The sequence below is a fragment of the Ctenopharyngodon idella genome, chromosome 5, assembly GCF_019924925.1.
Source record: "Ctenopharyngodon idella isolate HZGC_01 chromosome 5, HZGC01, whole genome shotgun sequence".
NCBI lineage: Eukaryota > Metazoa > Chordata > Actinopteri > Cypriniformes > Xenocyprididae > Ctenopharyngodon > Ctenopharyngodon idella.
This window is the reverse complement of record NC_067224.1, coordinates 24354161-24365849: the sequence shown is the minus strand read 5'-3', so window position 1 is coordinate 24365849 and position 11689 is coordinate 24354161. Positions and strand designations below refer to the sequence as shown.

General features: G+C 37.3%; 1 protein-coding gene across 2 annotated transcripts; it reads left to right on the top strand.

The window, feature by feature from the left end:
* The first annotated feature begins 2686 nt into the window (after positions 1–2686).
* pik3ip1 (phosphoinositide-3-kinase interacting protein 1) lies at positions 2687–11161 on the top strand. 2 transcript variants are annotated; one of them, XM_051895040.1, is made up of 6 exons: positions 2687–3163; positions 3479–3592; positions 4057–4173; positions 6037–6231; positions 6323–6401; positions 9705–11161. In XM_051895040.1, exons 1-6 carry the CDS (start codon positions 3094–3096, stop codon positions 9919–9921), a joined length of 792 nt encoding a protein of 263 aa, XP_051751000.1. In that variant the 5' UTR covers positions 2687–3093; the 3' UTR covers positions 9922–11161. The 2 variants fall into 2 exon arrangements, with proteins under 2 accessions (XP_051751000.1, XP_051750998.1); XM_051895038.1 differs by having other exon boundaries at positions 2688–3163; positions 4054–4173.
* Positions 11162–11689: the final 528 nt, after the last annotated feature.

The following is an 11689-nucleotide window of genomic DNA, read 5'->3' as shown; positions in this document are numbered from 1 at the left end:
TACACAAATAATTGGATTTGGACTGGCAGTGATAACGTAGCCTTACTTGCACTCATTCTCTTTTTTTCCTATGGTACCTAATCTTTTTCCTACCCTAATCCTTTCTTTTGTGTCCTATAAATATTTTACAGTTTTATCCTACTGTTTTTTTTTTTATGTCTTTCTTTCTCACTTTGTACCCCCTTTCTCATCCTCATCTTCTCTTTACATAAGCCACTTCTACTCAGGTTTCACTGCAGGGGTAAATGCATCAAACAGTGATGTAATGGCTTTTGCGGCAACAGTAGAGTTGCCCTACCATAACAGCAGGGGAATAGCGTCTGCTTTATGCCACATTAGAGGCTTGTCTCCCAGGTTAATTGTCCATTTTCTGCCCTCAACATAGGACTAGTTGATGATTCATGCTTGGAATATGTACTCAGTTGCTGTGCAACACGCCTGCGTGTCACAGGACACGGTGTTAGGACGCAGCTGGGTATCCCAGTAGCCATCAGTGGAGCAGATGGTCTGAGTTTACAGCAAACCATGAAGAGATTCACACTCCTCTATAAATGCTTCAATTGTATTATAAATGACCTATTGATTATTTTAGAGTCTAGACGGGATACAGGTGGATTAAAAGAACAATGTTGTGTAAGATTGTTTCATTATTTAAGATTAAGAAAATATCCATTTTTAGAAAGATTTAAAATATTTTAGTAGAAAATTGTTTTAGGATTTGGAGAGAATTAGGCCTTTTTCACTTGACTATCCATTTTAAAAAACAAGAGCTCATAACTTCTTAATAAGCTATAAATGGGCTATTTCTGTTTTTTTTTTTTGTTTTTTTGTTTTTATTCAAACTATTTTAAGAGAGTTGTATAATGTGAAACATCTGTTAAAACATCTGGCTTTTTCCACTCATTGTCTGCTGTCTTCGCTATACAAACCCATGACACTGGTTTCATTTTGTTATTATTTTAATCACAGTAGTTTGGTTGTAAAGAATCTTTGGACAGAACATAATGGTAATAATAAATGTGTTGAATAAATAATGTTTGAATAATTATGTTTGTCCCTAGTTCTCTTTTGGAGTAAATAGGATCTTTTTATCATGTTTATTCACTGTACTGTTTATGACTATGCATCTGTGCTATATTCTGAAAGCATTCAACATGTTCACTTTTTTTTCTTCTTCTTCCAAATAACACATTTTAAACAAACCAGTCAAACAGGACTTCATAACAGGTTGAAATTGCAGAACAAACAGAAGTAATAGCTGGGTGTCAAAAATAGTAACAACATCATCAAAAAACTTGAAAACAAAGAAACACTATAGTTACTGAATGTCTGATCTCTCTCACACTCATCTGCTTGGGTGCACAACTCAGAAAAAAGAGCTGCCAACCTGGCTCCAATTTTACTTTGGAAACTTTGTGTAATTACTTTGGAAAATAAAAGTAGGTCAGTTAACCAGTGCCATGGAAAGGAAGTAAACTATCTGGTCAAATTAAATCTAATTGCTTGCTTCCATGCTTCAAAATGCCATGAAAACCTTGACATAATTTCCAAGATTTCAAAAAATCTGATAAACAAAAGACATTGTACTTATAGATTAATGGTGAACTGCAGCAGAAAATGTGACACTGATCTTACTGTGCTGAACAGTGCAGAACTATTGAAAACAGACAGCTGTATTTATAATAGTTGTGTACTGTAATTAACAAAGGGAATGCACTTAAAACAAAGGAAAATGTCAGTATAGAGTTGTCCAGAATGTACAACTGAGAAAATCTTAACAAAAGAGCGTGACTCACAAAGCATGTGTGTCTTTCATCTATTCTGAGAGGACAGCTTTTTCAGAAGCTGAATAGCTTACACTGATCATGTCATCACTAATGAACCTTGTGTTTCCCTACTTTTAATAGTTTCTCCTCAGGAGACCCTCTGCTTCCTTGTAAATAATAGAGGCGCTCATTGTTCCTTGATCTCCTAATGAAGTTCTGCTCTGTCAGATTTGTTTAACAAGAATGGATGATGTGACTGAATTGATGGTGCTGTAATGATGAATTTGTGTGAGGGTTTTGGCCTATTTTATTCTTTGCAAACTCATGTTGCACGAAAGCTTATTCAGACACATTGCTTTCATTGACTTTGCTTCAAATTGTAAATTTGACCCTAAGGAAATATGTATTTATATATATATATATATATATATATATATATATATATATATGCCCGTTACATGGCTTGGAACTCATATGCGCACGCATTCACAATAAGTCACGTATACCGCATGTTTTTGGATAGTGGGTGAAGACCCACGCAGACACAGGGAGAACATGCAAACTCCACGCAGAAAGGGCTTCCGCCCGCTACCCACTGTGATTTCTTTATATATCTTTTCTTCTTCTTCTTCTTCTTCTTCTTCTCCTTTTTCTTCTTTCTAATGTACCAAACTCTGTACTAATGTTAAAAAGTCTTCATACCAATTAATAAAATATTTGTGTGGTTTTATATTACAATAATACAAACACAGTCGATTGTCTGCTGGAACATTCTGGTCATTTTGTCCAAGTATCATTCACATGTAGTCTACCGTCCATCATTCTAATCAGAGATGCTGCTGTTTCTAGGACCCGGAGGACGCGCTCAGTGTTGCCAAGTCCGCGGTATTGGGCTACTTATACACTGTTGCCGCGTGTTGTTTTTTATGTCCGCGGGTTGAAACGAACCCGAATAACATGATATTTAGCGCCTGAATAGCGAATTTTACCAGCAGGAACCCAGCCAAAAACGCGGATTGTACCCCCTGGAACCTGGATTTTTACCGGGGGACCCCCCTGAAATGCCATTGGGATAATTTTGAGTAGCAATTGGGCGGATTTTGTTGTGAAAACCTGGCAACCCTCACGCAGTGCCTCCGCAAAGGGAGTGCAGTCCATTCAGGCTGTTTACCAGCTCAGAGTCAGAGCCCAAAACAACAGCACGACTGCAGTGTGTTTGGAGAGCAGTGTGGCTCGATTCACCACAGGCTTTTCCATTAAGACAGAGCGGTTTTAAGTCGTCATGAATAATAATTGTTCCTGTTGTTAATAACATCGACGAATAAAAATGTTTCGACTGCTTTACTTTGTGCCCCTGCTGAGCTCTGGTTTGGTGAGCTGCTTGTCTGTTGTTGAAGGTAAGATCCAATTTCAATGTGCTGCAATATCTTTCTAAAAAAAAAAAAATAATAATAATGTATGCTTTATTTTAAGTGATTTAGAAAAGGTAACGATGCTGCATGAGGCTATATTTTCCTCACAATTTTGCATTTTTACATCCGTTTTTTTTTTTTTTTTTTTTTTGTTATCGTTTCATATCTGTTCATAAAAAAATTATTGTAACGATTGTTTAGTATAGTAAATGGTGAATTTGCCTGTAATTTAAACACGAAAAATTAACTTATCTGAAACCAGTCTTCCAAATCATACGAAGTTCATTTATTTTCCCACAGAGTGTATAACATCTAATGGCGAGAGCTACAGGGGAATGCAACAGAAGACATCCACAGGGAACATTTGCCTCAACTGGAAGAGTCTAAACTTGAAGTTTAAAGACTCACAGACAGGTAAATACTATTTTTTTTACTTTTCTTTATCTATTTGTACATTTTACTGTGTAATTTGAAAATAAACACTTTTAAAAAGACACCCCAAAACAATATATTTGAGGAAATTAAGCTAGGATATGTGCAATCATGCATATTTACAGACTGTATCCATTAATTAGAAAGTGCAAAATGCAAACTGTCAATATTGCTGATTATAGATTTTGTAAATTAGGATTTTGTATGAAGAGGGCATGCGGCCCAGATATTATGAGCCCTAACTGAAAAAGCTGAGCAATCACAATTCCCTAATCCAGACGAGGGCATGTCTGGAGATGTGGATAGGATGCACTCACTACAGCTCAAAAACACATACTTACAAACATAGAAATGTTTTAATAGAAAACTAAAGTATCATGTAAACCTATATAAAATGTACTTAATTTGTTTTGTTTTGTTTTGTTTTGTTTTTTTCTTGTCAGAAGATGTTGAAGATCACAATTTCTGTCGTAACCCAGATGGTTCAGAGAAGCCCTGGTGCTATGTCTCTGGGTCCAATGGAGAAACCAGAAAAGAAGCATGTGATATTAAGATATGCCAAGGTAGCCATGTTTACTCTCTTCACTAGACTCCACTGGATGTGTTAGGGAAAAAATGGCAATAAATGACAGCAGCTTTTATAGATTCATATAAATGTAGCCTAAATTTAATTAAATTTTTTAAATGAAAATAAGAATCACAAAGCACTTGGTGTTTTGTTGGGGGGGAGATAAACACTCCAGCACGAAATGTGACTATGATTTATGAAAGTGATTTATTTAACTCGTGTCTTTCTCTGGCATTTCACAACTGGGTCTTACTAACGGTCTTACACAAGTGTTTCCACAGTCTTACGCTTTTTCTTCCTAGAATCTGAAGGGAGCTGATTTAAAAATATTTACATACTGCAGAAATGTGCAATCTTACTTTTTCTGGGAAAAAGAAAATGGCTTTAGAAAACATCCTTTAGGGAATGAACAAGGTCAGCACCAAATATTTTAATGCATTCACTTTCCCCTGAGCATACTCTAAACACTAGTGCTGAACTAAACTTTTCTTTTGCTGTGAATCATTTTTTGATAAGCCAGCTGTCTTTTATTTGATTCAATAACAAAAAACAGTATGGCAGTGTGTTTCCTTTGAAGAAAAACTCTTATTGAGGCCAGTTGATCAGTTTTAATCCACACAAATGTGGTTTTCTTAGAATTATCTTTTGACTCAACATGCTGCAAGGACAGATAAAGTTAAACAATAACACGAGTCTAGACTCATCAGCCTTGAGGCTTCTTCTGTTGGGACAGACAAAGGAACAAACAAGGAAACTTGTTCTGCAGCTGTTCAAGAGAAGGTCTAGGCCTCGCCCTCTGGGATTCTGATTGGCTGTGAGGAACGTGCTTACCATGGCGACAGCTACTGATTGGCTAGCTGGGCTGTGACCTCATGTTATTTAACTCTGCTGGAGTGTGTAAACAACTTTTTCAGAGTAGAGGGTGGTGGAAAAAAATCCAGAGGGCTGGCCCACAGCAAGAGAAGCACATGTTAATGTTCTCATCTGTGAATTCTTCCTATGGGACCTCTGAAACACACCACACCCACCTGATGTCCTATTTAAATAAAAATAGCCAAACTTTCTCATTACACATGCTATTCGCCTGGTGTGTCTAGTAAAGACTAAAGCTTTGTTTGAAATAGCATACCACCACACTGTTATATGTGTTTTGCAAATTGCGTTCAGACTCATTTCAGAACGTAATGAGCAATTATAATGAGTGTTTGTGTTCATATACTTGTGTAGAGCATGTTTTTTGGGCCAAAATCTTTTTTTAAGTTGTTTTAAAGTTGGCATGAACTGAAATTTTAACCTTGTTTTCTAAATGCATCTAATTGATCTTATTGTGAAAGATTTATCCATCTTTATATTTCTTTTTAAAAGAAAAATCAAAATCTGATCTTCCTTTTTGTGAAATACTCTAGACTCCAGTCATTTAGTCCGCTTACGTCCCTTTCTTACAGTCGACTGCAAGCTCGCATTCAGATCTGCTTCCATCCAATCAACAACCGATGGTTAAAACCAAGTTCCCACCCTACTTTTTCTTTTTATATAATCCATTTCACTTGGATGTACGTCACAATACGCAAGAAAAGATCTGTCGCTGCATATGTTTCAATGTAACTTTAAAGTTTTTAATGATAAAAAAAACAACAACAAATCATTGTTAAACATTGTAAGAAAGACATGGCGAATATTGGACACAATTGTCAGTTGAGAGTGCTCACTCTCTGACCACAGTAAAACTGTTTAGTACAATGGTGTGATGGCAATGGACTTGTTAATTGATGGGAATGCAGAGCTGACTTACATTAGCAGTGCAGATTGAGAAAAAGCAGAAAAACACTCATATCCTGTTCATTCTGTCACCCCACAGAGCAAAACTCCACAGAAGCCACAGCTCCAGAAAAGTCTGTCCCCACTCAGGGACTCACCCCAAGGATGATGGAGACCTTTGAATCCAAAAACTCCTTCCCCTCGCGGGTGGAGGGTGCAGCAGTGCAGCCCGTGAAGGGAGTGCTCCAGCAGGCCAGGAGTGGACCTAAGAAAAAGAAAGACCTCGGGACTCTTGGTAGGTCTTTGGAGGAGATGATTAAACCTCAAACTAAATCTGAAAACCAAGACGTTTATGCTTATATTGGTCATCTTTCCTGCCTTTGCAGGTTATGTTCTCGCCGTCTTCATGATGGCCATTATCATCCTACTTGGAGGTGGCATCACGATGGGATACTTCTACAAACGGTCAGTATAACCTGAAACACAATGTCTTCTCACAGTGTGCACTTAAAGGATTAGCTCACCCAAAAATGAAATTTATCCCATGATTTACTCATTCTCAAGCCATCCTAGGTGTATATGACCTTCCTCTTTCAGCCAAACACAATCGGAGTTATATTAAAAAATATTCTGGCTCTTCCAATCTTTATAATGGGAGTGGATAGTAACCAATATTTTGAAGCCCAAAAAAGCACATCAATCCATCATAAAAGTAATCTATACGGCCTTCTGGAGCGAGGAATGCTTTTTTGTGAAAAAAAAAAACCTCTATATTTTTAACTTTGTAAACTAGAATCACTAGCTTCCGTACGTGAGTCGATTCCGGTGGAAGAGTGAGCTTTGACCAGACGCATGATGTATTGACGAGCGCAGAGTATAGAGCAAAACAAAACACCGCTCATGAATTAGAAGTCTAAAACAACTATTTTTAAAGATAAATGTCAGAAGAGCTTGAGTTTGTTACCCAGCCCTAATTGTTTTAACCGCGAGAGGCATCTATTCTCACCTATGCTTACGCTACTCCTACATCCTACGTCATACACCGGAACTTGACTCTCTCGTGAATGTGCGAATGGATGTTACCGGAAGCTAGTGATTCTAGTGTATAAAGTTATAAAAATGGAAATTTTTCTTACAAAAACGCATCGCTTCTCTTCAGAGGGCCTTTATTAACCCCCTGGAGCCGTATGGGTTACTTTTATGATGCATGGATGGATGGATGGATGGATATGCTTTTTTGGGCTTCAAAATATTGGTTACTCTTCACTCCCATTATAAAGACAGGAAGAGCCAGAATTTTTTTTAATAAAACTCCAATTGTGTTTGACTGAAAGAAGAAAATCATATACACCTAGGATGGCTTGAGGGTGAGTAAATTATGGGATAATCTTAATTTTTGGTTGAACTAACCCTGTAAGAACAGAGAAGAGACAAGATATATGATCAATAGGGAAGGTCAACCCACAAAATCCAGGCAAAAAAGGTACTTCAGTTCTTCAGAATAAGGGGACACAAGTAGCCAGTATACCTCAAACTTCATGTACAATTCAAAATAATTGTAGTTTCTCTTTGCTGGAGAGCACAGTTGTTTGGGATAGTCTTTGATCTTGACAGTATTTTTGAGATGTTTGTTGGTTTGGCTCTAGCTCAGAGGTGCTGTCTGTAGAACAGAGATAAAGGATGTCATTGAGTTTGCAACATGGTTTCAAGAGAGTAAAATGTCATGGATCACAAGGCAGGGCATTAGCTGGAAACGCATACCATGTTGTTTTAACAGCAGTGTCGGTGTTCCTTTAATGCCATTAGACACATGAGAGAGAGGTGGTGAGTGGGTGAAGATCTTGACTGTCTATATTTAGGGGGTTGTTTTGACGTTTAGAAGTGGGTGTTGAGTTTGGGGAGGAACAGAGGGACTCTGAAAGCTGATATTTAGAGATATCAATTGTTTTGGACATTTCTAATCACAATGTACCAGAACCTGTCCTCAAACAAAAGTCCTGTAAATGCAGATATATCATCAAGCCATGACGATATGTGTGAAATGTGTGCCTTGATCACATTTCACCCTAATCTCAAAAGAAAAAATGTTTAAGTAGTATAAAAATAATTAATGTTATTTACATTTTTATTTATTTATATTTTTGGACCCTGTGATATTTGTCTTGTGATATTATTTAAATGACAATTAAGCAAGTAAATTTTTTTGTTATTCCCATTATTCTCAATCATTACTTATCAGATATAATAAATACTGTAATAAAATGTTTTTTTTTTTTTTAATTTAAATAATCATAAAGGCACTATAACAAATACAACCAAATACATGTAATTAATTTTTAATAATTTTGTGGTGATATATGACATGGAGCTGTCCTTTATAGGTTTTATGTGATTCACCTTCTCAACTTCTCATAATAGATCTGAATTTAGGTCTAGAACTTGAGTAAATTCTCATCTCTATCTTGTAAAGAGTTTGGATGACCCGACAGCCTCAGGCAGCATGTGCTCGTGCGTCAGCTGATTATGTGTGCATGTCATCATATCTCTAGTGATTAATTGGCTCAGTATTAATAAGCAGGGCAGGTTGTTGAGCTGAAAGGAGGGTTTAGGGACAATGTCACCCACAGGAAATGTTATGATGTAACAGCACATGGATCTCATATATTCAAAATCTTCATCTACCTCCTCAACCAAATGCTTTACTTCTTTCCAGAGAGCTTGTGTATTTTAAGAAGAGAAATTAAATTAAGATGGAACCGCTTAGCTCAGTTCTGATAAAGCAGAGCTCTCTGCAGACACACAGGCAGAGAAGTGCTGGGTAAGTGTAGGAGGGTTGCATAACAAGCCGCAGGTCTGCTGTGCACAGCCTGAATGGGCAAGACAGAAAGAGATGGAGTGAAAGAAAGTATAGACAGGGGTGTGTCCAGTGATATGACATTTGTCCAGCAGTCAGCTCACATTGTTTGACCACTTTTAGGAATCTGAGAATTATCATTGAGATCCATCCCTTGCTTGGCAGAGAATGACAAATTAGACCTGGTCCTCTCGCTCTCTCTCTACAGTAGCACATTTATATCTTGACGCTAAAAATAGGCGATACTGGAGACAAATCACTCCTTCTGTCTTTAGTGCGTCACTGTTAAATATGACAGAAATGTATATAATTACAAATGGATAATATTAGACATAATCTTCAAAATAATCAGAAAAAATGAAGTGGAACCACTGCAGAATAAGTTGTTAATTTTTATAATATAATTCAGAATGGTTCTTTGAGTCTTTGCTGTCGAGACAGAAAGTATGAATTCGGAAAACTTGAATATTCTTTTGAATATCCAAAGGTTAATTTTATGTATAGTGAAAATCATTGAAACATTAAAAATCTGGGATGTTTTTTTCCAAAGTTAAAAAAAGAGAAAAAGGAAAAACAGGCTCTTGATGATTGAAAGACTGTCATCTTTGATTTAAAGTTTATTAGAACAGAACATTTTACACAGGATGAACATTTGAGCAACACTGCACAACCTGTTTAAATTAAATGCCAAAAAATAAATAAATCTCAATTTTACAAAACTTTTTACTCAAGTTGTTAAGCTGTTTTTTTAGTTAAATAAAAAAAAAAAAAAAAAAATAACATTTTCACTGGTCTCTGACTTTTACACCCCATTCTATTATTTGATCAGTTGACGAATGACTGAAGTCTAGATTACATATAATTCTGTGTGTGGCAATGGTTGAAGTAAAATACTTACGTTTTGGATCCTGTAGGGGTCGTGACCTCAAGAAACAGCACGAGCAGCGAGTTTACGAACGCGAGATGCATCGCATCACTCTTCCTCTCTCTGCCTTCGCCAATCCCACCTGCGAGCTGGTGGACGAGAACACCATCGTCATCACGGCTGAGCCGAACAACCAGACCCCCACTCAGGAGCCCATAGAAGGGGCCGACCCTCTTATGGGGACAGCGGGGACCCCCGGAGCCTGATGGAGGAACAGGATGAGCGCCTGGACAGGCGTCTTAAGATGTATATGCAGCACCGAGGAATCTCAAAGGACCAAACTCCACGTCCACCTCCCTCTTGCCTGTCGTCTCTTTTCTCTTTACCTTGCCTTTACAGCATGGTTTCATGGTAAAGGTAGGGCATGTGCCCTGAGAGAGCGTGGAAAGATTTTCTGGGATCCCAAACCGTGTCCTTATTTCTTCAACGAAGCTGTTGGGGAAAGTAGGACATGTGGGGATACACTGGAAAAGGTGAAATGGTGGTTTTGTATTAAATATGCATGTCAGGGATTCATGTGGAGAAAAAAATGCTAGTACATTTTGTGCAGATCATCACAGGGCATGAATACTCCCTGCTTGTTAAACTCCAATGAGAGGGCGACAGTCCCGTTAACTGCTCCGTGTCCTTTTAAGAAGCGTTGATGGATCAGATCATCTAACGTTTTGGTGTTTTGAAAGAGAAGACAATCCATTCTTATCTTCTTTCCTGCCTTTTTCTTTGTTTTTGTTCCTAATGCAGTTGTGGTGGAGCTGAAACTGAAATTGTAAATGTGTAACAATCTGTTGCTCTACAGCTGGGCTGTTTACTCTATAGGGAGCTTTGGTTAGCAGCTAGAGCCAATTGAGTTAATTGCCTTTGATAGCGCTTTCCCAGAAATCCGTATTCATTAGGCAGATCATGTGGCCTGGAACGCTAGAGCTAAGCTAGGTAACAGTTTTGACTAAATGAAGAGGAAAGCTTTCCAGAGATCTTGGCCTAGTAAATTACATTTGAATGTATTATTGCTTCTGTGGCCACAATCTGATAAAGAGCTAGTCATGCCTTCAGAGACCATGAATCAGATCCATTCTTATTGGTTTGCTGGTTACATTTTTCATATCAATGTTCAGTTGTTCCTGAATGGGCTGAAATAAGACTGTGGACTTGATGAAGCATGAACTGCTGAGAAATAGATTGTATAGTTGGATGTTACTACATTAAGGCAATAGAATTCAGAGACTGAAAGAGAGTGCAAGATGACGTATTAAAATAATAAGGATTATAATAAGGTTTAATTTTGCAGAGATTGCAGTTTATGAAATGGGGTTATGAACTTTTTTTAATGTATGCATTTGTTTTCCCATGGGTTATTGGACTGTACAACTATTTAAAGTTCCAGAAAATATTGTATTTTTTATTTTTGGCAGTTTTTTACTGCTGTAAAATAAAATAATTTTGAAATTATATTGTCATACTTTTTTTGACATGATCTTGCCATGTTTTACAACACAAATTCATGGCTTATTCTATATATCCTTATGAGTAAAGGCAGAGGTCAAATTTAAAAAAAAATAAAAATTCAAGAGGGATGGTGTAGTCATTGGCAAGGAGGTTGGGGCTACTGTGCCTTAAAGATTTTTATTTATTGGTTTAAAGAGTAGTAAAATAGGCATTATTCATTAAATTATTTATATCACTGTAGTATTGGAGTGACCACCAGACTCTCTCTCTCACACACACACAATCCATCCCTTTATATAGGCTACCTAAAATGGTGTCTTTGGAGGGCACTGAAGTGTTTAATCATTATCAACATATATTTATAATAAAAATAACTCTATAAATGAGTTCCAAATGACACTTCCCAGACACTTGCCAGCCCAAACCTGGCCCACATCTGCCACACATGCTATGATGATCTGGGCCACATGTGGCGTGGAATGATGGCACTTGGGCGGCAGCATTTATAGCTTCACATACTACTTACCATAC

Coding starts and splice junctions, on each gene's coding strand:
- pik3ip1 (XM_051895038.1), top strand. CDS start 3,094: ATGTTTCGACTGCTTTACTTTGTGCCCCTGCTGAGCTCTGGTTTGGTG. Junction 3,593..4,053: donor GTTTAAAGACTCACAGACAG/GTAAATACTATT, acceptor TTTTCTTGTCAG/AAGATGTTGAAGATCACAAT. Junction 6,402..9,704: donor ATGGGATACTTCTACAAACG/GTCAGTATAACC, acceptor TGGATCCTGTAG/GGGTCGTGACCTCAAGAAAC.